Source organism: Osmia lignaria, chromosome 16 (genome assembly GCF_051020975.1).
Source record: "Osmia lignaria lignaria isolate PbOS001 chromosome 16, iyOsmLign1, whole genome shotgun sequence".
NCBI lineage: Eukaryota > Metazoa > Arthropoda > Insecta > Hymenoptera > Megachilidae > Osmia > Osmia lignaria.
Genome location: NC_135047.1, coordinates 1,398,072 through 1,416,135, shown reverse-complemented (window position 1 = coordinate 1,416,135; position 18,064 = coordinate 1,398,072). Strand labels below are relative to the sequence as shown.

Genomic DNA, 18,064 nt, shown 5'->3' with positions numbered 1-18,064 from the left:
TTTTAACGAACGCCGGAGACAGCCGGTGCTGCGTGGAATCAATTTCGGTGTTCCCTTGCGAATCCCCTGAAAGCCGGTGGTGGCTCGTCAGGAATCGTAAGCAGAATCGGTTACCGAGCCCCACTAATTGCTCGACGATCAGGATTTCGCGTCGCGTACACCGCGGCACTACGTCTACAGGGGAGGGTTCGCTTGAAATTTCCTCGAATTGAAATTCAACGGTCGCATAACAGAGGCCGTGCAGTATACACGGAGCGAATGGGCTGGAGACAAGCGTACGGAGCAAAGGTCACGCGATATCTTCCTCGCGAAACAAGATTCCTCCTCGCGTCACCACGGTTTGCCTGATTGCACCTTCTGCGCCTATTAGGGATGTGCGGCCCGACTAATGTGCCGTGTTCCCGACTAGTCGGGTTAGTTCGGGAAACATCGGGCGGGGTCGGGAAACATCGGGCTGGTTCGGACGAGCGGCCTGCGACCCAACTCTCATGTACTTGTTAATGTTTGCAATAAGCAGGTTCAAAATCTATTTTGTATAAAATGAACATACAGGTGGCATGGAATGAAATTCATTTCAAATAAACTCGTTACAAGTATTATTATTCCAAAACTCCACATAAAACAGTGGTAAGAAGTACGTAAGAATTAGGCCGCGGCGCGCGGCCCGCGGAAGCTCGTCCGAATCAGCCCGACTGTACCCGACTGCACGCATGTATCGGCCGCCCGCCCGAGCCCGCCCGATTTTTTCCGAGCCCGTAATATCGGGTACTCGCACATTCCCAGCGTCTATACATCGCTCGTGAATGGAAACGGAAATCATCCGCGCAGCTGGTATGTGTCTTCTCATCCTCCTACGCTTCGCTCAAGATTTTTATTTTTCCTGGATCAAACGATTATAATTTATTCTTGTTGATAGAAACTTCAAGAGTGTCATTGAAATTATTTTGCAACGAGAAATTCGTGTCGAATTAAAGTCGAATGAAAGAAATGGGAAATTCGGGCAAAAGGTACTCTTTGGAGAGAAGTATTTAAAAGGAAGGGGTTAGCTATTTAACACGCGCAAAGGTTAATGGACTTTGTGCCGTCGCTTTAACGAGACCTTCGGTGGGTTGATTAATTAAAGCGAGATCCCATTCGATCTCGGCTTCGAAAAGACGTGCCGGTGAATGACGACGGATGACGATCGATACCCCGTCAGGGAGCCGTTCGTTATCCAAGCTTGAAGTTTACCATCACACGCGGGAATTCGAAAACTCGCGTCACCTCGCGTCGTTTCGTCGATTAACGCTTGATTGATCGTCCACCTTCTTCTCGCGACGATGTTTGCTCGATTTTCCGATGCTTCCAGACCGCGTTCGCCTCTCCTTCGGAACAAAGCGTCCCATAAATAGCTCGGCATCGAAGCCATTTTCCGTCGAACCAACACCTGGATAAAATACCTCCAAGGTGAGAATTAAATTGCTTTTTTACAACTTTGCTGCTGAAACTCCTAACGATTTGTATGAGGATTAATAGCAGAGTGCTATTGTTTCAAAGAATACTCAATTGTTTTTGGTTCGTTCGAAAAAACCTGACGGGATTCTCTTCTTTTTCTTTCCGCTCCGTTTTGCGCTAAAATCGAGTCGCGTTACGGGTATTTTAGTAAAGTTCGATAACAAGCAGAACGTTCCGTGCGGTCGCCATAAATTCATTATCGTCGAAACGGAGGCAAACGGTCTGCGGTGGCGCGGAACGGAACGGAACGGTACGGTACGAAACGCGAAACGAGCTCGTTTCCGGTTTTCCGTGCGCAACGCGACGCCTCCGATAACGGCCGAGAAAATTGAAATAAAGTCTCTCGAGCACACGAGGAAAAACGAATGAAACGCTTCTCGAACCGCGGATCAAATTAAGAATACGCTGGCACGATCGTTAACGGTGTCGAGGTAAGTTCGCGACGCTTTTTATAATTGCGTTTATTATTTAACGCGAGTTGCCCTTTGGTGACAACCGGTGGCTGTATCGCCAAATCTCTGTTTGTCCATTTTAACGCGTTTCATTCCAAATCACTGGTTTTCTCGTAAATTAACGACGCGGTTCGCGATAATCGGCTTGATTTCACGTAGCTACCGACGAGTAGAATTTGCTTTAGACGGGGATTACGCGTTTCCCTTCGACGTTACGTGGCTTTCCTACGAACACCGTGTAAACTTGCGGTGAAACGATCTCCATAAATTATTACGTTGTAGCAGACGAATTAGCCTGTTCTCTCTTAATCATATTCAGATTTATTCATCCGAATGGTCGCCAGTGCGTTCATTTTATTTAGAGTCCGATACCAAATTAATAACCTTTCTGCGAATGGGGACATTAATGTGTTTTCGATGTTATAGGTTGATCGTGTTACATGCGCGCTCTTTTTAATCTTTCCTGATAGAAAATCATTTCATTCTTTTTTTTTCCCGTTCACGAATAAACGAGGAGAGATTAAAAGCAGCGTAATACGGTGGGAATAGATAGTAATTACGATCGGAAGAAACAGAAGGAGAAGATGAAGAGTATTGGATAGAACCGCTTCGATCCACCGTAAGCAAATTCGTGACCGCGCGCCCATTTCGGCCCGAATGATTAATCCCGAATTTGTGTTAGTCCGCACGCTATACGCGGCAACGACGATGCAGTTTCGCGAACGATTCACGGCTGTGGTCCGCCAATTATTGCGAATCGTGGTCGAGGTTCGTGCCGTCGAACCGGCGTCATTAAAACGACGGAAAATTCTCGTTAATCTATCAGTTATCAGACTTGGTGCTTTAAACGCGGGATAAAATTCCATTGGTAAGTCGTTTTCATCTCGTTCTACACGATTTCACGACGTAAAAATATCGCTGAATATCACGCGTGGCATATCGATTTAAAGCTTAACGTTCGAGGAAAATGTTTGCACAAACGTTTATTTTCGTTCGACAGCCACGTCGATTCGGATGGGTAAGAAGTCAGGAGGCCGAGGATTTCTGCGAAACGATTCAATTGAACCGAGTGTCGATTGAACCGAGGAAAGTGCGATACGATGTAACGCGAACGTATCGACGCGAGAAATCCACTTAGCCAAGCCACGAGTCGATTGAAGCTTCCAGGCTGATTCGGCGTTAACGATATCGCAAGCCTGTGCATTCTCGTAAACGCTTCCCGTCGCGTCAACCGAGACACGAGCCCCGTTCATCCTTGACTTATCGAAGCCGATAAGGATGCCTCTGTTGTACCGAAATCCTCGATGTAGCAGGGTTAACTAGGTCACTCGTAGTTGCTCCTATCCTCGACACGGTCGGCAAACTCTGCATCCTGCATTTCCTCGATATCCAACCATTCTTTATTTCGCTGCCTCCTTTCTAATTGAAGATCACCCAGTTTCTATGAAACTTGGATAACTCGGCCGTGCATCGATCTCCTCTTTCTATCAGAAATTCTGCAGCTGCTTGTGGCGGGCTACTTGTTAGAAGCTCGTGTAACTTTGCGAATGACCAACGGCGATGAGCTAACGATGTTTTGCTCGCGCGAATAACCGCTTCCTCCGTCTCTCTTTCTCTTCGTCTTTTGTTTCGCACGATCGCATCCTTCTTGTTAACTCACCTCTTTGTGCTGTTAGCTGCACTCGATTCCCTGCTCGACCATTGACCCACTTTCTATCGGACGATTTTAATTTATTTAGAGGATCCTTTGCGAGGGGGCGTTACGAAGGTGGAAAATCGAAGGATGCCAGGTGGTTCGTTCGCCGGAAACTTCTCGGATGCGTTTGTTGGAACGTTCACCGCGTTGGAATCGCTATATTCTTCGTAGCTATCTCTTGAAAGGAGACTATTCAGAGCCGACCCAGTTTCGCCAGCGGCGCCCGGGTACCGTCTTGCGAAGCCGTCTCTTGGACGTTTAAAAATTATCGAGGTGCTTCGAGAGGAAAACGTTCACGTATTTTAGCGCCTGGCCGAGCTTCGGAGCTACCCTTGCCATTCCTGTCCCTATCCTGACGGTGTAAGAAGGTTGATCGATGATACGCGATAAGAAATAAGTTAGACGGTAGCGAGCATCGTGTATACGAACGGATAGAAAACGAAGAACAACTGGTAAAGCGATGGAGTTTGAAACGCAATTTACACTTTTCCAATCGGTAAGAACGTCGTCGAAGTATAGCAAAACGATCGTTCGTTCCACTTGAAACTCGTCTATCTAGGTAGAGCATGCTAGAGGTAGGTTCGATCGTCGAGTGCCGCGGCAATCGGGTTCACGATCGAAACCCATTATCGGGGTGACAATGCAGATACATCGAGGGGTCGCGCTAACGATCGAGCTGCTCCCAGGACGGATGATCTCGTTTTCTTCGCGACCTATCTCTCCCCATTGGAAGCTGAACCGAGAGCATACACACGTACCGAAAATGTGCACCGACGCGATAAATGCCAGGGTCAAACCCGTCAGCCGAAGTTCCGCCATTTTACGGTACGGTACGTTTTTAGGTACTCCCTGGCGGCTACCATGGCAGCCTCCACATTTCTTCCGATGCTATTCCGGTACGAAACTCTAGCCGGTCAGCTTCCATTTTCCCGACGATCGTCAGGAAATCGACTCTATCATCCGAATGGTTTTTGTTAATGCCCCGTTGTGTGCCGTTCTATCTCGTCGTTTCACAGATACGAAAAATACGATAAATAAGGAAACGTAATAAAGTATGAACGCAACGTTGGCTGTAAATAAAAATCGAGTTCCTTTCATCCGGCTTTGCTGACAATTGAATAAATCGAAGAAAATCGACGTTACGTTTAGAAAAATGCTCGCGACAGACACTGATAGAGTCGCATGGTATTGGAACGGATTTAAAAGGCAGGCAACGGTTCGATAAAGGGAAAGAGGTTCGAGTCCAGTCGATTCACGAACGAGACAGTTCGATTGGTGTCCCTCGTTAGCGATGTAAACTCGGCGGAGGGTAGGCGGGGGATAAAAACGAGGGAGGGAAAATAAAAGGTAAATACGAGGCTAGAGAACGTTCGGGGAACGTCTTCGACAGGGTAACAGTATTGTGGCAGAATCGGATCGTTAGGTTCTTCCGATAACGTTTGGCTCTTCTCTATGCCCTTCTCATCCCTTACTCCATCCCTTAGAATGGAATTACGTGCTCGACAGCGTCGACGTACCGTGTCCTTCGATGCATTCTGTGCTTGTGCATCGAGTAGGACGTATCCTAAGCGGGCTAACAGTTTGCATCGTCGAGATCGAATCGTTTTCATCCGATTCGGCTAATCTATCGTATTTCTGCTCGAAAGCAAGAGAATAAATAATTCCTTGTTGTTTAATTAAATTTCATCGCATCGAAGGATTGATCTCTGCAACCGGTGAAAAGCAACGTGTCAAGAAAATTTAATTATAAAACATCTTGCACGCACGTTTCTATTGTTGCTCGGCTGATTGACCGTGAAACTCGACGACGTACCCTTCGTTTTACGAATAATTTAATCTTCGCGCAATTTGTCGCTCAAACATAGTTTTCACCGAGGGAGGGACAAAAATTTCCTTCCCGATTACCTTTGAGAAACGCCGTCAGATTTGTTCTTCTCTCCTGCATTCTGTCTTGTCAACTTCCGTTTCCTCTCCGTCCACTTTCCTGTCTTGTTCGCCCTTTCTTTCTTTCTCCGAGAAGTACCTTAGCCAAGGAAACACGTGTTGTCCCAACGAAATTGAAGTGCACCCAGCAGGCTCTGGTAACGCGACGCCGGGCGGCGCCGGGGGACGCTCGCATGACTGGCCGAGAACACTGTGACCGTTCCACGCTAGGATAATTTTTTAGAATTCTCCTCGGCCGTCTCTATTTCCAGCGACAGCTTTCGTCAAAGAAATTCGAGGTTCGCGTGAAAACCCGTGTACGTGGAACACCAACGACCGGCTAATTTAATTAAAAGTTAAATTACCAGAGGTGACGTAGCTCGCGCATGGATGATAAAACGAGTCTCACATTTTTATCACACATTCCTTTCCTTTTAATAATCCTTCAAATAGTGACTTTCAACTGGCTGTTCTTCCATTTTTGGAATGAATTCTTTTTAAATTGAATGGAAAGCGGTGTAACTGAGAAATCTAGACAGTATTAGAAATTCTTATCATCGAATGATCGAATTCCCCGTAATGATAGGTGGATCATGCGGCATTGTATTCGAAACCGCTAGCGGAATTATTTTTTTCGCGCGGTTTTGACCGCAATGAAAGCAGCGGCAAAGGGTCGGTCGGGTTGATGGGCTCGTTCATTAGTCATGGTTTAACCGCGGGTCGAAGACCACGCTTCTACCCGGTGTGCGTACGTGTGAAGGTGCGCTCGTGTGTTGGTAACCGAGAGATGGTAGTAGGTAGCTGCAGGGGGGCCGTTAAAAAATAATGGCCTAGGGTCGTTGCTGGCCGTACCGTCACCCCGGCACGTGCGAAACTTTAATGACTTTCGCTCGACATAACGCCACTCTCTTCTTCCATATCCCGTTCTCCTTAACCCTCTTTCCCCCCCCCCCCCCCCCCCCCCTCCTCCTTGTGTGTAAACCGGGTCTCGTGTGGATCCACTCGTGCGGCGAACCGCCACGCCGAAGGTAATCCACTTCCGGAAACGGCTACGAGAACCCTTGATGGCCAATGGCGCGTACCCTTGCTTGGCAAACGATCAGATCGGAGATAAGTGTTGACTTCTCTCTTTTTATTCATTCATCCTGCGTTCTTATCCGTAGACCAATTGTGTCCTGCCTCGTAAATGCAACTGTACAAGTTTCTTTTCAATTTGAAATACGTTACACCACTACGTTTGCTTAACGCATTCATCGACGCTGTAGGGTTAATTTTCTACTCGACGCGACACCGTGATTATATTGTTGATCGTTGACGGTCTCTGATAGAGGTCCGGCCGACGTTCGGAGGAGCCGACGAGGATGGCCGATGGTGGAACGATCGTTCGAAAGTTCGATCGGCAAAGTTTGACGGGCGAGCCGTAACTTTGGACGCGTTCAATATTTCCGAATACGCGGGCCTCCCTTTCGTGGCACGGCAGACCGCCTCGGGAAACTTATATACGTGATTTGTGGCCTAACCTCCACCTCCTCGCTACGCTCCACCAGATAAATTCACTTCGGTCAATTTTTTAGCGGTCGACGAACAATCCCGCCCGACGCGGGCGCCGCGACGGCCCAACGCGCGCCCGCTCGTTCGCTCGAGATACCATGAAATATTGACCGACCGTACCTCGAAACCGTAGCTCTTTATCCTTTTGAAACTGCTATTTCGTTTGCAAAGACGCGTATTTACGCGTTCTATCATTTTTCATCCGAGAAACTTCTGTTTTTTACTCGGTTACCGATCGTTTGTACGACGCTCCTCTCGAGATAAATGCTCGTCAAATCGAATAATTTAGGGGATGAAATTGAGTAGGGGTGTAAAATTGAATTTAAACAACGCGTTAACGCATCGATAAGCTTGATAAGTTTTCTTCCGAGCCTGGTCTTAGAAGAACAAAGAGGTCCGATCGATCGGTAATGAATCTGTCTCCCTCCATGATTGGTCACTTTTTCACTCGTCAGGAAGCTACTTCATTATCCGCTAATTACCTACCTATTAGTTTCAAAGGTCCCCCTTGCCTTTCGGCTGATCGATCGATTCTTTCGGTGCTCGCCTCCTCGACTCCTCCCACGTAGTCCTCTTGGAAAACGATGGCAGCTCGTTTCGCTAGACGAGTTTTCGAACGATATTCCTCGTTGCGCCGTGAAAGTCTTAATCACCGCGTTTGGATGATTATCGGCTGATAAAGAATCACGGTTACGTAAGCAAGTATAATGGTAATCGAGAGAAGTTTAACAGTAGTTTATTAAATGGCTCAGGATATTCCTCGAGCGACGATATCCGATCGAAATTATCCAAAGGAGATTCTAATCCTGCTACCAACGGCATAATTATCGAGCTGTTTCCGTGTTTCGACGTCAGTCAATGTCGCTGACCGGTCCCTCCTATCCGATGGTCGCAATTTAGGTCGGAGATAAGCACGCAATAGCATCGACGGTAACAATGAACGGATGCTACGCCAAAGGGGGGCCGTTATGGGAGGACATCCTCCGCGAGACCTCATTCAAGACGTTTGCCACAGTGTCGGGGTAATCAAACGATAAATCAATATTCTTTTAATTAATTGCAACTTCGGTTTAAATCCGAACTATTCGATCGCTATGCTACCGAATTCCCGGTATATTCCCATTATTTAATGGGACAATCCGATAGAGACGGACGAGTAACAAAGGGGACAATGTCACGAAATGCGCGCGACGATTATCTATCGGTTGCCCGAAACATGTAACGTCTGGGGTGCAATTAACGCGACCCCTTGGACACCAGTCGATATCGATGATCCGTATCTGGTGTCTCGCGTATGCAATTTGGGTCGCGGAATACCGTTGAATGGTAGCGAACCATTATCGAAGGATCATACGTCTTGCGTTGGAAACGAATTAACGTCACGTTGACCCGCGTTACGTTTGTCCTGGCAGGACAGGAAAGCCCTGGAGAGCGGAGAGAACGTTATAGGGGTAGGGGGATGATTCTGGATAGGAAAATCAGAACGAAATCGCTCTGGGCTACCGGCTCGAATCAAATGGCCGGTTATTAAACGTTTTTCACGTGGAAACGTTACAGCCGTATTTACGGCGTCTGCTTCTGACTGCTTTTCACCGCGGTCGAACGCTTTGCACGGTCAAATCGATAATTATTCGGAGCAGTGGCGCTTGTTCTCTGAAGCGCTTTCGAGTCGACCAGTTCTCGCTGGTTGGATGGCTCGCGTGAAATCGCGCGATTTCGCGCGACCAGAACGAGCCGTCTGCAAAGCGGACGCGACAAAAGGTTTTATTTAAGCAAACCTTTTTCATCCGAATCAACTAAACGGCTTGATTGCAATTTTCCCGGCCGGAGCGAACGAGAAGAGACGGATTTGAAATAAAAGATTCTGCATGTATTAATATCGAACAATATCGCAAGAAACGATAGTTTTAATTCGATAAATGTGTTTGGTCGTCGATCGTTGTTTGTCGCGAAGAGGAAGGACGATGAATGGCTATCGAACTAATTAGACGAATAAGATGATCCTCTTTTCTCAAACTCCTTGAACGATGAAAGGAAAACCAACTGAGCGTTCCTCTGCTTTTCTTTTCCAGGTGCGGAAGATGTGTTCAGGTTTACGGGGAACGAGACGCACACAGACTACTTTCGGCTGATGCTACGGGACGGGAACTATCTTCTGGTCGGCGGAAGGTAAATAGAAGATTCATTTTGAGCGAGTGCTTTAATTAAAGGACCGCTGCTTCTTCTTCTTCCTCTTCTTCTTCTACTCTTTCTTCTTTGCTAGTCGGATTCGAGAGGCCGCTTTCGCGATCGACGTATTGCAATAGAAGACCGAGCTTCTTTCGATGTGTATTGTTCCGAATAATGTAACAAATATATATAATTAATAGTAGACATCGTTAATTAAATCCAAAGAAAATTGGTGAATTTCATTCTAATCCGTTGCTTGCTGTAACTGACAACCTTATCATCAAAGTTTAAGCTTGAAATCGATGTGACATAATATTTTACGATACTTTTGTGTGATGAAAGCAGCCATTTGATATTCACTGACAGTGAGGCCGTTATTCGACAATAAACACGGCGAGTATTTTCCTGGATAAAGCTAGTTTCTACAGATTTTCTTCTTCTTCGTCTTCTTCCTTATTCCCTTTTTTCCTTCTCTTGTCCTTCTCCCTCGATTTCTACTTTCCTCCTTGCTGGCTATGAATGCCGAGAGCGGCTACGGAACGCTGTTCTTCGCTGTTAATGAGATCGTCGAACTTTATTTAGAAACTTCTTTGTACGCTTTATTTTACGAGCCTTCGAATCCCAGGCACAGCGGGTAAGTGCGACTTCCTGCCGAGGAACTTTGTAAAAGTTTCTGATACGGAATGGAGGAGACGAAATTCGTAATTAAAACACGATATGCAACGAGAAACCTGAAGCGCGTTTCCACGAAATATTTAGGTCGAAAAAAGGGAGAAATAAAAGAAAAATAAAGTCCCTTCGAACTTTCATCGATAGAAATTGACAGAACAAAAATTTTCAAGTCCTTGTTTTGCCAATCCGGCAAGTCGAGAGTCTCAAGTCCCAAAGTCCGATTGATTTCTAGAAAATTTCTCTCTCTCCTTTTCTCGGAATATTAATCTCGCGCCTCATAAATCCTGCTCCGTTTGCAATAAACGATTCCTGCTCGAGTTCTCCGCGGTTCCGTTGCTCACGGTCTTTCGATCGACGTTTTTGCCGTCGATTCGACGCGACGCGACGGGACTGTGCCGCGTTTCCTGGAGAATCGATCGATTCCGGCGATAACGGGGCACAAAGTAAAAGGACGGTGGCAGGGTGATTAATGCGAGATCGGTAGTATCCTTCGGTGGAAAAAGATTGTAGATCGAACGGGAGAAATATTTGGGAAAGTCGAGAAAAAGAGCGAGCGTCGGGATGCTGATTCAAAGTAGTTGAGTGAATGTCGAAGTGATATACAGTGAGAGGCAAAAGTGAGTAGATACTATTCAAAATAGAATACCTCGGTTAAAATTGGACTAAATAACTTGAGGTTCTTTGAGAAGCTATAAAAATTAATTCACTACAATTTTCTTCGTTTTAAAAAATTACAATTTGTTGAAGTCATGAAACAAAATAGTGAATGGTAATTTTTCAACTTTTTTATAATGAAAATTGAGTCTATATAACGAAATTATTCACATTCTTTTAGATGAAAAGTCGCGATTTTCGGAAATTTTAATTACTCATAACTTTTAAATGCGTTGACCGATCTTGATGAAATTTTCATTATGGACTTACATAAAAAAGTTGAAAAATTACCATTCACTATTTTTTTTCCCGATTTCAACAAATTATAATTTTTTAGTGAATTAATTTTTATAACTTTTCAGAAAACCTCAAGTTATTTAGTTCAATTTTAACCAAGGTATTCTATTTTGAACAGTGTCTACTCAGTTGTGCCTCTCACTTAAGAACGAATGCATCGATTAGAGAGTTTTGTTTTTCTTGTTTCAGAAATCTTGTGCACAACCTGAGTCTGACCGACCTAACCGAGCAGCAGAGGCTGACTTGGTACTCGACCGACAGCGACGTAAAAATGTGCCTGGTTAAGGGCACGCCCGAGGAAAACTGTCAAAATTACATTCGCATTCTCGTGAAGACAGATACGAGCACGTTGCTGGTGTGCGCGACGAACGCGTTCAAGCCAATGTGTCGCGATTACGCGGTGCAGCCAGGCAATTACACGATGTTGAAGGAGAAGGGTGGACAGGCAAGGTGTCCCTACGACCCACGTCACAATAGTACCTTCGTCTACGTAGACGGGGAGCTTTACACCGGTACAGTGGCAGATTTCGCAGGGATGGATCCCATCATCTACAGGGAACCCCTGCAAACTGAGCAGTACGACTCGAAGAGCCTGAACGGTAAGCGAAATACCGATTACTTTATCAAATTAATTTCCGCCTGACTCACCTAGATATATAAACCGTGTTATACTCGAAACCTTTTTTAAAATTAAAATCGGTCGGAGAGTGTCCCCTAACATTTAGAACCTAAATCATCTTATTGGAAAACGATACGATAAGGGTCGCGATGATGAATCGAAGCCAGAAACGTCGATGTTAACGCGCGATTAAAAATTGAAATAAGGGTTGTGCGGTCCCGACCAGTATGCAGAGTAAACAGCCCAAGTGTTTTTGGTAGTGGAAATTTATCGTTCCATATATTGGCCGACCCCCTGCTATCAACGATAGGGGAGAACTTTTCATTCGCTATAGATGAAACGGAGGGAAAAAATTCACGAAACGTTCCATTCGTAGTTATCCCAAAAGTGTTTTATTACAAACAATTTTACCGAAGATAGCTTGTTTCTGAATTACGTACGGGAATACGGGGACAAATGTAACATTTAACTTTCAACTATTAGTAAGCAAAAGCTATTGTACTTAAAAAAAAGTCTTTATACATAAACCTTACATAGTTATTTGATATTATTGAGTTACAGCAATTTCGCTTTATAACAAATAATATTCAAGTTATGATTGATCGATTGTAATACTGCATGGAATTATAACTGATACAAATCTATCTTACAAAACTAAAATATTTATTGTTTTAAATTATAATAATAAATGAAAAAAGGCAAAATTTGTAGTGAATTATTCGGTATCGCAGAAAATACAAGGAACGTTTTAGTTTCATGTGCCCAATCTTTGTATTCACTACATAGCACCCATATTTTTCATTTTGTTTTCTCGTATTGTAGGATTTCATATAAACAAAAAAATAATATTTTTTATGTTTTTGGTTACCAGAAACGTTACAACCGACCCCGACTACCGATGTTACAAACGTCCTCGACCATGCTTTTGGGTTTACATTACAAATTTTCATTAACGAGACGCTTAATTACTTTGAAACGAGTGAAATGAAAGATTAAAAGAAAGGATAAGCACTTGCCTAAGAAATATTTTGTATTACTTTAGGGTGTGAAATGTCATTTAGTTCACTATCTAATATATTAATTTCCTATCTATGTTGCTAAAACATATTTGCGTGTACTTTAATCGTAATTTCGCATTGTACATAAAAAATTTATTTTTGTCCCCGCTCTCCCCTACACTTAGATTTCGAGCGTACTTTTACTATTCGCGGTGGTGTATCTCGAAAACGTTTACTCGCTATTTATGCAAACGATGCGTGCCACGCGTACATGCGGGGATACGTTCCCGGAACATAAAGAGACTTTGAACAGAGCGGGGTTCGCAATATTCGCCAGGGGCTCGCGAAAGTTGGAGCGACAGTTCGATTCGGTATTTACACGAGAAGTTCCGGAGGCAGGCTCGACTTTGAAAATCCTGGCCCCGAGCCACGGGGCGAGAAATTACTCAGAAATGTCGCGATCGGCCGCGGCAACGACCCTCCGCGCACCGGCTTTAATCCACACGCTGTAATTCCGAGATTAACCGTGCGTGTACGTGGATTTCGCAGACTACGGCCTCGCGGAGATTACTCCATATCCGTGTAATGACAAAGCAGCACACTGCGTCTCTACCCTCGTTCACCGCGAAATATGCTACATACGTCTCCCATGTAGCACCGACGATGGGAAATTTTAATCCGTATAAAAGAACGACCTGTCCGACGGTTCAACGACTCTGCCTGAAAGCCTTTTCTCCTTCTCGATTGTTATTATTAACCCTTTGCACTTCATCGACATCGTACATTGTTATGAGAGCTTTTGTGTTTTCTTATCTCTAACATTGTTGGATCAGGAGCTCCTCCCTTACGCAATAAAAGGGGTCGTGAAAGTAGGTATATACGATAGCGAGTTAGCGATGCTGTAATGGATAAGATCTGACTGCGAATGCAGAGATTTCGGATTCTATTTCCGCTGATGCTGCTTGTTTCCTTAAAAATTGAATTTAACCTCGTGATCGTCGCATCGTTAAAAAACGATGGTGGAAATATTTTTCCATGAAAGAGAATAAAAACGACGTTAAAATACCAGATTGGTTAATAAAAGGCAGGAAATAGTAAGCCTTCTTATTTGTTATGCCCACGTATCATGATAGAGCCTGTATTAAGACGAAGAGCTGTGCGAGTTATGGCTCCCTTGCGAATTCGTCGAAAGGTCGAATTTTTATTCGAGCCAGCCACCGTCGAGAAAGAATTATAGTTTGGTTACCGAGGGATGACGCGAAGAAACGGGAAATTTTTACGAGATCACCACGAGCCCACAAAAGAGACCGATAAACCGGACACGTCGCCTTGTTCCATGGCTTCCCTCGTTCGCTAGAACATTTTAATTGAACGATGTACGAACGCTAATCAAGTTTCTCTGGCCGCTGGATAATATTGATTTTCCCTCGGTTCGTTGAAAATTCAATTCTCTCTCTGCTCGTCTCTTTCTCCCTCCTCTGTTCCTCTATCTGCCGTTTGTTACCAACGAAATAAACCGAAGCACACCACCGCGAAAAATCGTGACAAAGCCGATCGCGAACCGCGACTATCACCCGCAAATCTCCGCGTTGATGCGTCTGGGTAATTCGTCTAATACCAAATCGATACGCTGATTGCCCTCGATGCTTCGCTTTTCCAATTAACTTTCTCCGCTTCAATCTTTATTATCATCGCCCGTTTTCCTTTACCTTTCGCGGGTATCTCTTGATTAACGCTTTGACGACCGAACCGTAGACACGGGTTATACAATTTTAAAGGGGCGTTAAAACTTTCCCGGCACTGCGTTAGGCCCGTACAAATTCCTGCCAGTTTGTCTCGGATAGAGACACGGTTAAACGCGGCGAGAAAGAAAAGACAGCCGGATGACGTGATGGAATTGGAGGAGAAACGAAAAGAGCGGAGAGAGGAGAAGAACGGGAGAAAATTTATGAGTTGGAGCACGGCAGGTCGGTCGGATATACCTATGTGGCGTGCGAGATTAATATTACTTTATGAATCCTAAGAAGCTTATGAAAACCCTGTCAAGTTAATAAATCGATAAAGTTTTCCCACTTTATCGCGCGTTCGTGTCCGCCAAGCAGTGCAACGAGGACAGGGGAAACGAAGAGAAAAATTGAGAGACAGGGGCGGAGAGGGTGAACCGTGTCGTTTCAGTGCGACCGCGTTCGAATAACCGAGAAAATAAAAGGGTTCTCGCGTATAATCTTACGCGACTCGTTTGCAAGATTGATTCTAACGACAACGCATGCCGCACGATCGTTCCAACCATTCGAGCGAGGATTATCCTTTCGAATACGTCGAGAAATCGACCTACCTTCTATCAAGATGCTGAATTCCTAAGGAACGTCTTTATTTCCCTAGCTACAGTGGAACGTTATCTCTGCACTTTATTGCAGCTCGTCCATTGTGCTTCTCTGGCCAGTTATCACGTTCGTTTATTCATAAGGCCACTTTACGACCGCCCGTTTACCGCGTACGTAATAGCAATAGCAACGTTATAATGCCTGCGCATTCTAATTGCAGCGCCGAACTTTGTCAGCTCCATGGCCCAGGGAGATTTTGTCTATTTCTTCTTCAGGGAGACCGCCGTGGAATATATCAATTGCGGCAAGGTAAGTACCTAACCGATCAATTATCAATGCTTCAATCCAGTGCTGTCCAGGATTCTGTATTCAAAAGAAGACTATCTGCTTTTTTTCCCTTGCAAGTACACTGTGGCACGCATAAAACTTACGACCCCGACCATAAAGTACGGTTTAATGTACGGTGCATTATTAAGTTTTATCTGGTAATAACATTCTGTACGTTTCAGTTACACATCGTGTGGTGTGCAACATTTTACGCGTTACTCATTGTCAGACGGACGGCACTGTGTGATTATGGTCTAATTATAAATTCTTGTAATACGGAGCTTCTAACCCTTTTGCTGCTAATAATTGTACAGGATCGATTTTCACTTAAGCTTCGTTACAGCTAAAGGGTTAACTGGTCGATCGAAGTGACAGTTCTCTCACCGATACTATTTCTCTTTGCAGACCGTCTATTCTCGCGTGGCGAGGGTGTGTAAATACGACCGTGGTGGTCCGCATCGATACCGCAACAGATGGACCTCGTTCCTAAAGTCCCGTCTCAATTGCTCCGTCACCGGAGACTTTCCTTTCTACTTCAATGAAATACGTAAGTATACACATTCGTCGAGTTCATCGTTTGCCATCAGCATACATCTCTGGTCTCGTCTCGTTTCGCTCGCGAACGAGCGTGTTCGAACCGTGCGAGCGTTTTAAGCGTTATGGCGCTCTGGAACACGTACGAGAGAGAGAGAGAGAGAGATGCTGGGAAATATATGCTCCCAACGGGTTAGCTCGTAAACGTCCGTTGGTACGGAGCGAACGAGGCCACGCAGACAAAAGAGCCTCGAAATCACGAGGCATGCATTATTTGCAGAATCAACGACGGAACTGATATCGGGTCAGTACGGCAATACGTCGGCCCAGCTGATATACGGAACGTTCACCACACCGGTGAACAGCATCAGCGGATCGGCTGTTTGCGCTTTCTCCTTGCAGGACATCACCGACGCGTTCAGGGGTAACTTCAAGGAGCAGAGCGCCATCAACTCGAACTGGTTACCCGTGCAGAACGCCAAGGTACCCGACCCGAGACCCGGACAATGCGTAAACGATTCTCACGCATTGCCTGACCTGACCCTCAACTTTATCCATACGCACTCCCTCATGGACGAGCTGGTGCCGAGCTTCTTCGGGCAGCCCATAGTCATCCGCACCAGCTTTCAGTAAGTTGGAACACTTGTAAACTGTTTGTAACAACAAATATCATCGCTATTATAAGCTCTGAATTTCACTGTGTAAAGTCGGTCGTGTATTGTCGAAGTTACTTGAATTTCTATCGAGTTTTCGTAAGTAGGCTGGGTTAACGGAGAAAGGTCCACAGTCGATTAAAGTATTGAAACTCAAGGCTCGTTACTGAATAACAAACACGCTTTATACTCGCGGGCTTGAGCGACGTTACTTAATGAAATAACTAGTACGGTGGTCAAACTTGGAGACCAGGTCACCCGAGGCTCGATTCGATTGTACGCCCTGTTCCTTGCGGGCATACGCTACGCGCCCACTGTTTACTCCTAGCGAAAACTTACCTCCGTAGATTGCGATGGAAAACGATTTCATAACGATTTCTTGGACCTTACAGTTACAGATTCACGCAGATCGCTGTGGATCCCCAGGTGAAGACGCCAGGTGGTAAAACGTACGACGTGTTGTTCATCGGCACCGACAACGGGAAGGTGATCAAAGCGATAAACGCAGAGTCAGCTGACACTCATCTGAAGGTCAGCCCGGTGGTGATCGAGGAGATACAGGCGTTTCCTTCGACGGTCCCGGTGCGCGGTATCAAAGTGGTGAGAGCATCTCAAGCTGGAGACGGCCTGGAGGATGGCCGGCTGGTCGTGATAGCCGATAGTCAGGTACAGGCCCTCAGGCTGCACCGGTGCTACAGCGACAGGATCTTGTCGTGCGGCGAGTGCGTGGCCTTACAGGATCCCTACTGTGCCTGGGACAAGGTGGAGGGCAAGTGCAGGGCCCTGGTCGGGCCAGCAGCCACCGATGCGAGCAGATTCCTCCAGAGCGTCGCGACTGGTTTGCACGCTTCTTGCCCCCCGAGCAAAAGTCTGAACAAGGACGCGGGTAGCGTCGGTGCCATATCTGCGAACCAGAATAAATTCCCCCAGGACTCGATGATCCCCAACAAAGACAGTCCCGGAGGAGAGATCATCAACATCATGCACGACGAGGAACAGGATAATTCAGGTATGTTCATTGTTTCGTACGGGTAAGGTTGTTTCTCAGACACCCTGTGCATGCATTTCACTGGTGAAACGATCAATCGGTACAGGTCCAGAAGTGTCCGCGGCAGACTCACCGCCGCCGCAGTACTCGGTTGAAACTCTTGTAATGGCTGTTGTGGCTGGTGCATTGGCAGCTTTGCTGGTCGGTTTCGTGGCAGGTTATCTGTGTGGCAGAAAGTGCAGAAAGGACGAGGACGACAATCTGCCATACCCAGACACGGAGTACGAATATTTCGAGCAACGACAAAACGTGAACAGGTGAGTTACCATCAAAGTAAACTGAAAAGGGGTTCTTCATCGACGTCTCGATGAAATTCAGTTTTTTTTTTCAAACAAAGGCTGAAACGGTTCCAAAAATGATTGTTAATAACTATTATACAGGATGTTAAAAAATACCCTGAAGACCTCTACACCGCTGGATAGATCACGAAAAATCGAAGCAAAAAGTCCTGTACCATTTTTCGATAGAATCAGTAGTTTAGCCACATTTCGTTGTTGAAAATTGACCAATCAGCGCGCAGCTTGAGTGGCAAGACTCTCAGCGCATGCGTAAGCGCCTCCCACTCCGCGGGTCTTACCACTCAAGCTGCGCGCTGATTGGTCAATTTTCAACAACGAAATGTGGCTAAACTAGTGATCCCTTCGAAAAATGCT

General features: G+C 45.7%; 1 protein-coding gene across 2 annotated transcripts in view; it reads left to right on the top strand.

The window, feature by feature from the left end:
* Positions 1-18,064, top strand: part of Sema1a (semaphorin 1a) — a 145,495-nt gene that overhangs the window by 119,834 nt on the left and 7,597 nt on the right. For both annotated transcript variants that reach the window (XM_034317200.2, XM_034317201.2), the window contains 7 exons: positions 9,189-9,285; positions 11,098-11,507; positions 15,070-15,158; positions 15,582-15,723; positions 15,991-16,339; positions 16,756-17,372; positions 17,458-17,668. In XM_034317200.2, coding sequence (XP_034173091.1) covers positions 9,189-9,285; positions 11,098-11,507; positions 15,070-15,158; positions 15,582-15,723; positions 15,991-16,339; positions 16,756-17,372; positions 17,458-17,668 — 1,915 coding nt within the window. The remainder of the gene's footprint in view (positions 1-9,188; positions 9,286-11,097; positions 11,508-15,069; positions 15,159-15,581; positions 15,724-15,990; positions 16,340-16,755; positions 17,373-17,457; positions 17,669-18,064) is intronic.